At 43.4% G+C, this 14,663-nt stretch overlaps 1 protein-coding gene across 3 annotated transcripts in view; it reads right to left on the bottom strand.

The window, feature by feature from the left end:
- LOC126272536 (uncharacterized) overlaps positions 1-14,663 on the bottom strand; it is a 431,400-nt gene that overhangs the window by 45,903 nt on the left and 370,834 nt on the right. For all 3 annotated transcript variants that reach the window (XM_049975453.1, XM_049975451.1, XM_049975452.1), the window contains one exon: positions 12,461-12,851. In XM_049975453.1, the coding sequence (XP_049831410.1) occupies positions 12,461-12,851 (391 nt within the window). The remainder of the gene's footprint in view (positions 1-12,460; positions 12,852-14,663) is intronic.

Genomic DNA, 14,663 nt, shown 5'->3' with positions numbered 1-14,663 from the left:
ATCGCTCCAGGCAAATGCCGGGATGGTTCCATTCAAAGGGCACGGCCGACTTCCTTTCCCGCCCTTCCCTAATCCGATGAGAGCGATGACCTCGCTGTCTGGTCTCCTTCCCCAAAACAACCCAACCACCCCAACGAGACAAAAAGAATAGTCGAAAAAAAGTGGGTTAGTAATACGGGTGGTATTTGATGACAAAACCAACATATTTCGTAATCTTAATCAAAGTCATAGTAGTCCCATGCTCAGGGAGGGAGTGTAGGGCGGCAGACGCAGCAATCCTGCCTTCCTGCATCGTCGTTCTAGGCAACGCCCTGATGAGGGGTTTTACTATTGCCTTCTTCCGACAAGTCATGAAGTGTCAAGTGTGTATCTATGTCGTGCAGGTGCCTGACATTAGTGTCTGTACAGTGTAGTGTTTTGGTTTTTAGTTTTTAAGGGTGCAAAAAAGGGGAGAGGGTGAAACTCTGTGCCGGCACATAGCCTACTCTTCTTGAATATCACCAAGGGGGCCTCCAAGCTTAACAATGTGAAAGGCCGGCTATGAAATCCAGAACTTCGGGGCGAAGAGTGGTCATCAGGAACGTTACACCACCGCCGCTTCTACCCTTCGAGTCGTAGCGCCTTATGTCGCGCCTGTGTAAGTCGTATGGTAGCGAGCACATAAGTATAGACAATGAGACATTGTTTTAGCTTGACAGATATGCACTCTGATCCAGCAGCAATTTCAAGTAGTATGTCTATTAACTGAGTACAGTTGGCGTGAGAACTGTGGCTTTACAGATAGTGTGGATCATACTCACGGGAAATTTGTGAAGTGCAGCTAGCCAGTTTACTGTACTGGGAAAACCAGAAACACATTACGATAATGCCGTTTTTATTATAGAGGCTGTTATCTGATATTTATGGATTTTCTAAATTGGTTCATTTAATAAACTAGTAATAAAAGTTATTGAGTTTTGCTTGGTCAGATATAAAACACGCGGGATTGCACGGTTTAATATTAATATCGGATTGGCTGTTATGCATATCAGCCAATCAGAGCACAGTATGTCCTCGCGTACTTTGTGGGCTAAAGAATTGCTTTGTGAGGTCTAACAAAATTCCAGAGCTCAGCCGTCAACATATCTGGATGGGTACACTAGGAGATCTGAATAGATGTGACAATTTTGTGGATCAATGAGCAAAACTTGACCGTGAAACGCCGCAAAATGAGCTCGAACGTATGAGAAATACGAACACGTGAAATCCCGATTTTCATATGCAGACTGTGACTTTTGAACAAACTAAAATCCGCGTGGCGTACTGTGCAAGTCGGGGCGGGGACCGAACGTTCGAAAGGATCGAGTTGTGTAATATTTGAGCGAGCATTCTGCCACAGACAATCCGTTTTGTTATCTTTTTGGTAACTGATTCGTATAGATTCCATGAGCTGATTATTACCGTTTTGTAATCGTTTTGGCAACTGGTTCGGTTAGATACCATGAGCTGACTATTACGATTGCAGTGATTCCGTGTAGGTGTTGGAGCTGTAACTTAAGATTAGAACGGGCTTGGCGGGGTTTTTGTATCAAACGAGTAACAAAGTACTGAAGTTTTCACTCGAAAACAACCTATCATTTAAAAGCTCAGTTAAGTTGAAACCGAATATCTTTAATGCAACCTGTGTATTCAATTAGTACTCCTGGTTCTAGTGCAGCTTGTGCAGTCGAGCAACACTGAATTGCTTCTAACAAGGCGAGTGGACATTTCTGTAGAGTGAACAATAACAATAGCGCCGTTGCACCTTGCCGGCCAAATACTACAACTAAGATGCAAACCGGCATACCTCCGAATCGAGCACAAGCGTGCATTACCGACCTCGGTTACGGAGGCAGGTACAATCTCAATAGTTTCCACTAATAATGTGTAGATTAACATTAACACATTTGATTTTGTTTCACTAATGTGACAAATTCTGTCAATCTTAAATCTCACCAAGGATATGATGCAACTCAAAGCGCATGCATTGGATATAATCTCACAGCCGAAATGGTTGACGAATCATAAACATTAGTACCATGACGAAACAATACTAAACTTGTTTCGGTAGCTGAATTTTTAAAAAAATGGAACTCATTATACTGGAATTTATTGCTGGACCCATAAGTCTTTTCTGAGATCACAGTTAATTTTACATAGTTTCTTTTACTGTAACATTTAAGTTTTGTAAAGTCTACTAAATACTGAAAGCATGTTAATGTCTTATATTTTACTTAAAATTCTCCATATTAGCATAATTCCAAATATTTTTATCCTGCAGAACAACTGTTACATTAGTAAAGCACAAAATTATATAAAATACAAAAAAATTACGCCTACATAATTTTAGATTGTTTAGAGAAGATAAGACGAAACACTTAACTGAAGTGACAGAAATGTGACAGGTACGCCTTTTCCTCGATAGGGGTACGTGAAGATTTTGATGCTTGTGATGTTCAGAGACAGTGATCACACTGTTATGTGACGAAAATTGTCTTAGAGATGTTACTGAAAACGTCGTCCATTTACATTAACGCACAAAAGACATCTGCGTGCTAATGTTTGTCTAACACACTCAAAACAGGCAGGTGCTTCACGAATAATAACTGAAGCTGCAGCCAAACGAGCAACCAGCTGTTACGGGGCGTGAATAGGCGTCTCGACCACCAAATGTCTTACTCCCTTCCACAAAAATAAATCAATAGGAGTGAGGATGGGACAACATGGCGGCCACAGTACTGGCCCAGGATGCAACGGCTGGGGGAAATATTGCATGTCCTCCGACATCAACGACAAAGGTGCATGTCAGCCAACTTGATTACAGTGTAATCAGCCTTCGATAATCTGTAAACATCAGTAAAAACTTTCAAGTAAATACAACCTAACAGAAACAATAATGATGTAATTATTTGTACGGGGACATGGCCATTGCTAAGAGTAATTTTGCTACAACTGAAATTCCGTTGTCTACGTGTTGCATACAAAACAGTAAAAACAACTGTGTACTTTCGCCTCAGTCAGCCCTGGACAAGATTTTCGCTTCCAGAGCGCGCACGCTCTCCGTGAACGCAGTCGAGTCTACTCAGCGCTAAGGAATACGGTTATCGCTGAAACAACCGGTTTTCACTTATATCGGTTTTCCCCCACGCCAGATTACCATGACTGTTAAAATCGTTCAAAATAACCGGTTTATGAAATAATCGAGTTTCCGTTTTTTATTTCTATTATTCTCTATATAATAAACGCAGAAAACTAACGAAGACTGAAGAATTTTGACTCCTTCAGGTTCAAGATACGTAGAATTAAAATATTACACTGAAGAAGCAAACAATAGAAAAGTTAGCCCATCTGCCGTTCGCTCCTTTTCTCGGAAATTGATGAGTGGTTGGATACTACAAAATATTCTCATATTGTTTCTAACTTTTTGGAACTCTACTAAGAAATGGTTCAAATGGCTCTGAGCACTATGGGACTCAACATCTTAGGTCATAAGTCCCCTATAACTTAGAACTACTTAAACCTAACTAACCTAAGGACATCACAAACATCCATGCCCGAGGCAGGATTCGAACCTGCGACCGTAGCAGTCCCGCGGTTCCGGACTGCAGCGCCAGAACCGCAAGGCCACCGCGGCCGGCTGCTAAGAAAACATACCACTGTTTGGGCATTACGTATAACCAGTGCTAAAGCATAAAACCTTAGGTTGATGTACTCTGTTTTTCGTGTTAGTTTGTCCGTCTTCATCGACTACAAGCAGATAAAGGCATATTACGTAGACACAGGAAGCAGATGAGCTACTTCCTGTTATTTTGCATACTATGAAGGAAATGTTAAGTTTCTAATTTATTACTGTTACCATAATTTACTTCCCCTTTTATTACTTCACAGAAATCGTACAAAAAATATTTAATCTTTTAAAGAAAATTAAACATTCTACTTCATTGAAAGTCATTTCGTAAAAATATATCTAGACTAGGGTTGGTGCCACGTTACAATACAACGGATGATCGGCGACGACAGTGAGAATCTAGCGTATAGAACAGGTGGGGACAGACCTTCCACACTGCGCGTACATGCGTGTCTTAAGCCACGACACACAGCAACAACGACATTATCATCTCAGCAGTGCTGTACCAAATCTGATACCATGCGTTCGTTGCTCGTTTCTGTCGCCGTTGTTATTAAAATGTCATTGATTGTCTCTTCTAATTTCTTACAATAACGCTATATTTCAAAACGATGTAAATTTTACGAATAAAAATTAAACATTTTTTAAAAGATTTATTTCAAAACGAAAAACTTTAGCACTGCTGCTATTGCTAATTGATATTTCGATTTTTTATTTGGTCGTTAATAAAAAATCCTGCTACAACCGAGACCGAAAAGATATCGAAAAACTCGGTTATACTAGAGATATCAATTTTGACCGATCGGTTTTTCCCATTCTTAGTCAGATGACTGATGACTTAAAAAAATGCATGTTGGACATTGTAATGAAAATGGCATTGTAACAATGTTACAACTGCAATAGAAATTCGTTGCTAGTGGCTTCTAGAAAACAATAGCCTCTCCTCAGAGTTCCACTCTCATAAAAGTTTGAGCGACTTTTACTGTCGCTGAGGAAGGTTATGGAGCAACAAAACCAATTCTTCCTCCGTAATTACCTTAGAGTAGATCAGATGTGTTTATGTCATTAGGTGAATTAGGTGAGAAAATGTAATGTTCCCTCAAACACATTGAAATTGTTTCTTTCTTGAAAGAGTTGTGGATAATAACTGAGATACTAAAAACAGCTGTTTAAGAAAACGAGTTACATAACTGCACATAAAACAGTGATGAGGGGTTGAATAGTTCTGTAAGTTATGAGGAAAGAGGAATAAATGCTGCCTCTGTCAGAAGACTGTAGAACAACAGTCCGTGACAGAGTTCAATAAACGTAGCGTGAGGTCTTGTTTTACGTGTATTATTTTCAGACCTCCAACCGCACGAAGAACCGTACAATCAAAAAGCTAAATGTTGACCTCGAGTATTGTATTCAACACTGCGGAAGTGTGGTCATTGTTTGTACACACACCTGCATGATGATATTATCCCTGACTAAATAGATTTTGGCGTAAGATCTGAATCGTCGTTTGGCAACGCCAACGTACACTACATTCCATGAACTCAAGCGTTTCGTAATAAATTATGCAAATACAGCAATAAACCGTTATTTCCACACTGCTACCTTCTGTTACTGCCAATGGCGAAATTGTTGTAAAAACACGACATATCTATATCGCTTAGGTTAATGAAGATAAAGGATAATTAAGATAAAACTATTCTAGATGGTGCCTCGTCACGATCCCCAAAATTCTTGCGTTAAACAATGTACAGGGGAAAGTAATGAAAGGATTATAAAGATGGTTCCTTTGGAATACAGCAATTGAGCAGTACGTTTGCACAGGATTCAAATCCGGAGCTTTGCTTCCGCAGTCAATGCACCTGACGAACGATCTATCCAGGAATCGAAATCCAAGCTTCAGTTCTAACTTGAAGCTGAGAAAATGAGTAGTGCGCTGTGCCTAGATAGCTCAATTGGTAAAACAGCTACCGCGAAATACAAAGGATTGGTTTCGAGTCGATGTTCGGCAAGCAGTTTCAACATTATTGAGATTCCAAGAGTCGCTCTCAATGGCTATTTCTTTGCCTTAGCGACGACCTTTCCGTTAGCCAGGGAACCTGAGATTGACAATATACAGGCGGTAGACAAAAATACGGAAACTCGAATAACACATCACATTACCGTGCCTAATAAGGTGTAGGAAGAGCTTTGTCATTCAAATCAGCTTCCAGTGGTCTGGAATTGGATAAATATACACTACTGGCCATTAAAATTGCTACACCACAAAGATGACGTGCTGCAGAGGCAACATTTAACCGGCAGGAAGAAGATACTGTGATATGCAAATGATTAGCTTTACAGAGCATTCACACAAGTTTGGCGCGTGTGGCGACACCTACAACGTGCTGACATAAGGAAAGTTTCCAACCGATTTCTCATACACAAACAGCAGTTGACCCGCGTTGCCTGGTGAAACGTTCTTGTGATGCCTTGTGGAAGGAGGAGAAATGCGTACCATCACGTTTCCGACTTTGATAAAGGTCGGATTGTAGCCTATCGCGACTGCAGTTTACCGTATTGCGACACTGCTGCTCGCGTAGGTCGAGATCCAATAACTGTTAGCAGAATATGTAATCGGTAGGTACAGGAGGGTAATACGGAACCCCGTGCTGGATCCCAACGGCCGCGTATCACTAGCAGTCGAGATGACAGACATCTCATCCGCGTGGCTGTAACGGGTCGTGCAGGCACGTCTCGATCCCTGAGTCAACAGATGGGGACGTTTGCAAGACAACAATCATCTGCACGAACAGTTCGACGGCGTTTCCAGCAGCATGGGCTATCAGTTCGGAGACCATGTCTGCGGTTACCCTTTACGCTGCATCACAGTCAGGAGCGCCTGCGATGGTGTACTTTGTGACGTACCCTTGTGCTCGAATGGGTAAACGTCATTTTTTCGGATGAATGCAGGTTCTGTTTATAGGATCATCATGGTCGCATCCGTGTTTGGTGACATCGCGGTGAACGCACATTGAAAGCTGTATTCGTCAACGCCATTCTGGTGTGTCACCTGGCGTGATGGTATGTGATGCTATTGGTTACACGTCTCCGTCATCTCTTGTTCGTATTGACGGCACTTTGAACAGTGGACGTTAAATTTCAGATGAGTTACGACCCGTGGCTCTACCGTTCATTCGATTTCTGCGAAATCCTACATTTCAGCAGAATAATGCACGACCGCATGTTGCAGGTCCTGTACGGGCCTTTCTGGATACAGAACATGTTCGACTGCTGCCCTGACCAGCACATTCTCCAGATCTCTCACCAATTGAAAACGTCTGGTCAATGGTGGCCGAGCAACTGACTCGTCACAATACGCCAGTCACTTCTCTTGACGAACTATGGTATCGTGTTGAAGCTGCATGAGCAGCTGTACCTGTGCACGCCATCCAAGCTCTGACTCAATGCCTAGGCGTATCATTGCCGTTATTATGGCCAGAGGTGGTTGTTCTGGGTACTGATTTCACAGGATCTATGCACCCAAAATGTGTAAAAATGTAACCACATATCAGTTCTCGTATAATATATTTGTCCAATGAATATCCATTTATCATCTGCATTTCTTCTTGGTGTAGCAATTTTAATGGCCAGTAGTGTAGGTCATGTGTAGTTTTCAAGGGAACTTACACCATTCATCCTGCAGAATATGGTAAGTTCAAGTAACGATGATGTAGGTGGGTAGCGGGCAGGCGCCCCTCTCTCCAAAGTATACCGAAAAGGTTCCGTAACAATGAGATCTGGTGAGATCAGTGGAGATGCGACAATTGAAACTCACCCTCACAAAACCACTGCGCCGCGCGCGAGTGTCCGCGCGGTTAGAGGCGCCATCTCACGACTGCGCGGCCTCTCGAGCCGGAGGTTCGAGTCCTCCCTAGGGCTTGGGTTTGTGTGTGTTGTCCTTAGAGTAAGATAGTTTATGTAGTGTGTAAGTCTAGGGACCGATGGCCGCAGCAGTTTGGTCCCTTAGTAATTCACACACAAAACTAGTACTGGACGATTCGAGCTACGTGGAAAGGTGCCCTGTCGTCTTGGCCTCTTGCAACGCAACTTGGGAAGAAACATTGTACCATGGGATAGACCTGATCAGCCAAAATAATCACGTAATCCGTGGCAGTAATGTTACCTTGCAGAGAAGACAAGGGTCCTATGGAATACGACGGTATGGCTGCGAAGATCATCACCGAATCCGCGCCGTGTTTCACTCTTGGGACGTAAACTCTGCCAGAAGTCTGAAACAGTGTGAAACAAGACTCATCCGAAGAAATGAGCTTCTCCTATTGCTCCATAGTCCAAGTTTCATGGATTCGGCACCACGTTTTCCTCTTATGGGCATTTGCATCGCAGGTAATTGGTTGAATTCCATCTCGTCCTGCATTTCACTGCTTACGGAGGTACCCTCGTGTTGTTGTACTGCTGACAGGATTAGTGAGTGCGAAATTCAATTGTGTAGTGACTTTTTCAGCTGAAGTCCTTTTATTTTTCATCACAATCCTCTTCAATGACAGTCTGTCACGCTCACACACCATACACTTTTGTGCATATCGTGATAGTGGATTAATTTTTTCCGCTTTGCTTTGTACTGTATAGATCTTCGATACGGAGCCTGTAGAAGCACCAAACAGTTCGGCTAATGTGATATAGATTCAATCAGGCGCAGTACCTGTGTTCAGTTTTATCGATTTCAGCTGTTTATCAACACCACTCAGATTGATATCTACAGTGACGCAAAAAAAGTCGTAACACTAGGAAGGAGTTGTGCGACGTAAACGAAAGTTTGTAGTCGTGTTTCTGCATCTGAAAGAAGATGTCGCATAAGGGTGGCGCTGGTGACGCCACTATGATGATGCAGATAACCTTTGCTTTAAACACAAGTCTTGAGCGTCAGCCGCCGTAGAGGTTGGACGAGGGGAGTTGATTTTACTCAAGAATGCCTTTAAGGAGGAAAAAACACAATTATCAGTACCTCGCAAAGTTTGAACGAGGTCGTTTAATAGGGCTACTTGAAGCTGGATGATTCTTCTGCGATACTGCAGAAGGACTTGGAGAAACGTAGCCACTGTACATGACTGCTTGAAGCCGTGATCACGGGACTGTACAGTCGCGAGAAGACCGGGCTCCGAACGGCCACGTGGCACTACCGAAAGGGAAGACCATCGTGTTCGGCGTAGAGCTCTGGCGCATCGTACTATATCTGTAACAGCAATGTGAGAAGCAGTTGGCCTCACAGCGACACAAATAACTGTTAAAAATCCGTTGCTTCAAAGGAAATCACTGGGCCAGACGGCCCGTAACTTCCACTGGCCCCAGACCGCTGCCATTTGCGACTTCAGTGGCGTCAAGCGAGAGCTCAGTGGAGGGCAGGGTAGAGGTCTGTTGTGTTTTCTAAAGAAAGCTGGTTCTGCCTCGATGCCACTGAGGACATATTGTTGGTTTGAAAGATTGCCTGCCACGAACCTGTCTGCGTGCTAGACACACTGCAGCTACACCTGGATTTATGGTCTGCGGTGCGATTTCGTATGACAGTGGGAGCTCTTTCGTGATTATCCCACGAACCCTGACTGCAAATTTGTTCGTCATTCTCATTCAACCTGTTGTTCTGCCATTCATGAACAGCATTTCAGGGGTTGTTAGTGCAGCGCTCGCCCACATTCCGCTGCTGTAACCCAACAAGCTTTACAGGAACTCGATATGTTAAACTGGCATAATCGATCACCGGATCTGTTTCCAACCGAGCACATAGGGGACATCATCGGACGACAACTCCACCTTCGTCCACAACTAGTTCACAGCCAGAGAATTACTATGGGTAGAGGTTATACTCAACAGCCGTACCAAAATAATGATTGGATCCTTCTACAGACCACCCGACTGATATAATAGCTGAACGGTCCAAAGAAAACTTGAATCTCATTAAAAATTAGTACCCCACTCATACAGTTATAATTGGTAGAGACTTTAATCTACCCTCGATTTGTTGGCGAAAATATATGTTCAAAACCAGTGGTAGACAGAAAACATCTTCCGAAATTGTACTAAATGCTTTCTCGGAGAATTACTTTGAACAATTAGTTCATGAGCCACACGAATCGTAAATGGTTGCGAAAACACACTTGACCTCTTAGCTACAAATAATCTTGATCTAATAGAGAGCGCCATGACGGATACAGGGATTAGTGAACACAAGGTCATTGTAGTGACGCTCAAAACCATATCAACTAAAACCACTAAAAATAGACGCAAAATATATCTACTTAAAACAGGAGATAAAAATTCGCTTGATGCCGTCCTAAGAGAGAGTCTCCATTCCTTACAAGTTAATGCTGTAAGTGTAGACAAGATATGGCTCAAATTCAAAGATACAGTATCACCAGCAATAGATAGATTCATACCACAAACGTTAATAAGAGACGGGACTGATCCACCATGTTACACAAAACACGTCAGAACTTTGTGGCAGGAGTAACGAAAAAAAGCATGCCAAATTCAGAAGAACGCAAAATCCCCAAGACTGGCTAAGTTTCGCGGAAGCTCGAAATTTAGTGCGGACGTCAATGCGAGATGCTTTCAATAGTTTTCACAATGAAACATTGTCTCAAAATATGGTAGAAAACCCAAAGAGATTCTGATGGTATGTAAAGTACACCAGTCGGAAAAAACAGTCAATACCGTCATTGCACGATAGCGATGGAAATATTACCGATCATGGGGCCACTAAAGCAGAGTTATTAAATACAGTTTTCCGTAATTCCTTCACGAAAGAAGACGAAGTAAATATTCCAGAATTCGAAGCCAGAACAGCTGTTAGCATGAGTGATATAAAAGTAGACACCTTAGGTGTTGCGAAACAACTCAAATCACTTAAGAAAGGCAAGTCTTTCGGTCCAGATGGTATACCGATCAGGTTCCTTTCAGAGTATGCAGACGCAATAGCACCTTTCTTAGCAATCATATACAACCGCTCATTTGACGAAAGGTCTGTTCCTAACGACTAGAAAGTAGCACAGGTTACACCAGTATTCAAAAAAGGAATTAGGAGTAACCCATTGAATTACAGACCCATTTCACTGACCTCAATTTGGAGTAGGATTTTGGAGCATATACTGTAGCCAAACATTATGAATCACCTGGAAGAAAATGACTTATTGATACATAACCAACACGGATTCAGAAAATATCCTTCTTGTGCAACACAACTAGCTCTTTATTCCAATTAACTAATGAGTAGTGTCGACAAGGGATCTCAGATCGATTCATACTCCTAGATTTCCAGAAGGCTTTTGATACCGTTCCTTACAAGCGACTATAAATAAAATTGCGTGAATATGGAGTATCGTCTAAGTTGTGTTACTGGATTCGTAATTTCCTCTCAGAGAGGTCACAGTTCGTAGTGATAGACGGTAAATCATAGAGTAGATCAGAAGTGATATCTGGCGTTCCGCAAGGTAGTGTCATAGGCCCTCTGCTGTTCCTAATTTACATAAATGATCTAGGTGATAATCTGAGCAGCCCCCTTAGATTTTTTTCAGATGACGATGTAATTTACCGTCACGTAAAATCATCAGACAATCAATTACAAAATCATCTAAAGAGAATTTCTGTATGGTGTGGAAAGTGGCAATTGGCACTAAACAAAGAAAAGTGCGAGGTCATCCACATGGGTACTAAAAGAAATCCGATAAATTTTGGGTATACGATAAATAGCGCTAATCTAAGGGCTGTCAATCCGACTAAATACCTAGGAATTACAATTACGAGCAACTTAAATTGGAAAGACCACATAGATAATATTGTGAGGGAGACGAAACAAAGACTGCGCTTTGTTGGCAGAACATTTAGAAGATACGACAAACCCACTAAAGAGACAGTCTACATTACACTTGTCTGATCTCTGTTGGAATATTGCTGCGCGGTGTGAGATATTTATCAGGTAGGATTGACGGAGGACATCGAAAAAGTGCGAAGGAGGGCAGCTCGTTTCGTGTTTTCGCACAGTAGGGGTGAGAGTGTCACTGATATGATACGCGACTTGGGGTGGCAGTCACTGAAAGAAAGGCGGGTTTCTTTGCGGCGAGATCTATTTACGATTTCAATCACCAACTTTCTCTTCCGAATGCGCAGGGAGAAATGATCATCATAATAAAATAAGAGAAATCAGAGCTCTAACGGAAAGATTTAAATGTTCCTTTTTCCCCACACGCCATTCGAGAGTGTAATGGTAGGGAAGTAGTATGAAATTGGTTCGATGAACCTCTGCCAGACACTTAAGTGTGAATTACAGAGTAACCATGTAGTTCTAGATGTAGATGTAGAACTGCCGTTGTATGGATTGACCAAGTGCGAAAGGCATGGTACTCCTTCCTACCAACTGACATCCGGCATCTATACGACACAATGGATGCACGTTTGCATATTTGCATTAAATATTCTGGCATTTACACGAGTTATTAATGTACTAACGTTCCACGTTTGCAATGGTGTATCTCTCGCTTACATCAGCCTATGATCTTGCAATGTGGATCACTTAAATAAGTTTCCGAAATCTCATTTCTCTAAATTAATTATTTTTTGGTGTTGCGATTTTTTCTTTCAATATACCAGTCATATTTGCACTATCGCAAGAATATGGTAATACTTTGGATTTTTCATGGTGAAGGTGCATTCACCCTTTACAATTAATGGATTATAAATTGTTCTAAAATGGAAACTGACGTGGAAGTAAAGGAGCTAGGAAAGTGCCAAGCCTGATCATAGACTGTGATGTGTGGTGCAGACACTGACCTATGACCCAGATGACCGGCGGGAAGCCCTTGGCAGGCGCACGGTACACGGGCACCGCTTCCACGGCCGGCGGCGTGACGGGGGCGGCGGGAGGCGTCGAGTTGGTCTGCGCGGCAAGCATCGGCTGCGCCAGCACCGCCTTCGAGGCCGCGATCTTGTTCACGGCCATCTTGTTGGCCACGGCAGCTGGCGGGCCTCCGTTGCGGATGTGGTTGTTCTGGGCAGGTGCGGGGGCGGGCGCGGGTGCGACGGTGGCGCCGCCGTTCAGGAGGCCGGGCGTCGCGGGCGGCACGGGGGCGGCGGGGGCGGTCGTGTCGTGCACGCCCAATAGCCGGAGCGCCGCCGCCCGGAAGTCGCGGTACACCAGCGCCGGCTCCCGCTCCCCGTTCACCTGTGGAGTGAAAGAGATCTTATAACTGATGCTGTTCAAATGTGTGTGAAATCTTATGGGACTTAACTGCTAAGATCATCAGTCCCTGAGCTTACACACTAAGTAACCTAAATTATTCTAAGTGAGCAGATCGCTGGTCGATCATCAGCGATCGGCTTGTTATCTTTGGCGCGTCCCCGGGCATGGGCACCTTTGCGTTTTCGGCTGGGGCGCCCCCTGACGGCGAGAGGCAGTCGGTTTGGGGCGGCCGGTGAGACTGGCGGAGTGGTGGCTTGGGCGTAAGCACACGTGTGGTGCCTGTTACGCTGGGGCTGTTTGCTAATCCTGAAACTCCTGCGGCAGTTACTGGTTGCCTGGAAGGCATTCTAACATAAACTGTGCCAAGCCTCGCAGTGATAGGGGAGTCAAGAGTTGGTGTTGGCCTAGATGTTTGTACAAATTGAGGTGCCCGTGTGAGAAGCACGGCGTGGGCCTGTTGCTTGCTTCGTCCTTCTGGCAGCCACCGCAAGCGGATGTTCGGCCGGAATGTCTACAGTTTCTGGTGAGCATAGTGTGAACAACTTCTCGTAGGATGTGCTCCCAACCTGACTCTTAGCCTGTGTTATTGGTGGGTGCCGACCCCTTGTCTTGTAAGTAGGCTGTTTAGGTTTTTTTATTGGTAACGCCGCCGCCACGTAGCGCTCTGTATGAAAATCACTGGCTGTGCCGTGTGCAGTCTGTGGCTGGTTGGCATTGTTGTAATACTCGCCATTGTAGTGTTGGGCAGCAGCAGCTGGATGCTAACAGCGCGTAGCGTTGCGCAGTTGGAGGTGAGCCGCCAGCAGTGGTGGACGTGGGGAGAGAGATGGCGGAGTTTTGAAATTTGTAAGAATTGGTGTCATAAACTGCTATATATATTATGACTAGTGAGATAAATACATTGTTTGTTCTCTATTAAAATCTTTCATTTGCTAACTATGCCTATCAGTAGTTAGTGCCTTCAGTAGTTTGAATCTTTTATTTAGCTGGCAGTAGTGGCGCTCGCTGTATTGCAGTAGCTTGAGTAACGAAGATTTTTGTGAGGTAAGTGATTTGTGAAACGTATGGGTTAATGTTAGTCAGGGCCATTCTTTCGTAGGGATTTTTGGAAGTCAGATTGCGTTGCGCCAAAAATATTGTGTTTCAGTTTAAGCACAGTCGTGTACAATTTTTCAAAGGGGACGTTTCAGTCTGTAACTGCTTCCGGGTGTCCTGTAAGATTTCACAGCAAAACTGAGTTTTGTGGCAATCTGTGTTTCTGGCTCAGCCTCCGCATAGAAAGGGGAAAGAATAAGCGCCTGTTTGTTTGGGACACTGGAGTTCAAACAGAAGTGGCGTAATGTTAATTGTATGTAAAGTGTATTTAATGTCTTGCAGTTTTCTGGGGCACGCAGCTGTGTTATTGAACTCATTTTGAAGTGTTCTGTCGGGTGAATGACTGCTCCCCACTTCAGTGTATTCTTTTGAGTAGTATTGTAAGGTTTTTTGGATATTTGTCAGTGGGGGTGTATTGATTCAATTTTGTTTTTCTCTTTCTTTGAACTACGGAGAATTGTTTAGTTTATGTGGTTATTGGCTTAACTCGCGCTTCATGCACTAAATCAGCTGATATTGAAATTGTTTTTTCATTCCTGTTTAATCTCAGACAGATTCAAATGTAACTTTATCTATGTTATTTGAAATAAATGTGTTGGATTGACCTTAATGGTATATGTGCAATCGAAGTAAGGGACCCAGTCCTTCATTATTGCTTAACAGTGACGTGTGGTTCCGGTTGTGAGCCCCGTTCTGGGA

This window comes from Schistocerca gregaria, chromosome 5 (assembly GCF_023897955.1).
Source record: "Schistocerca gregaria isolate iqSchGreg1 chromosome 5, iqSchGreg1.2, whole genome shotgun sequence".
NCBI classification, from domain to species: Eukaryota; Metazoa; Arthropoda; class Insecta; order Orthoptera; family Acrididae; genus Schistocerca; species Schistocerca gregaria.
This window is presented reverse-complemented; position numbering and strand designations above follow the sequence as displayed.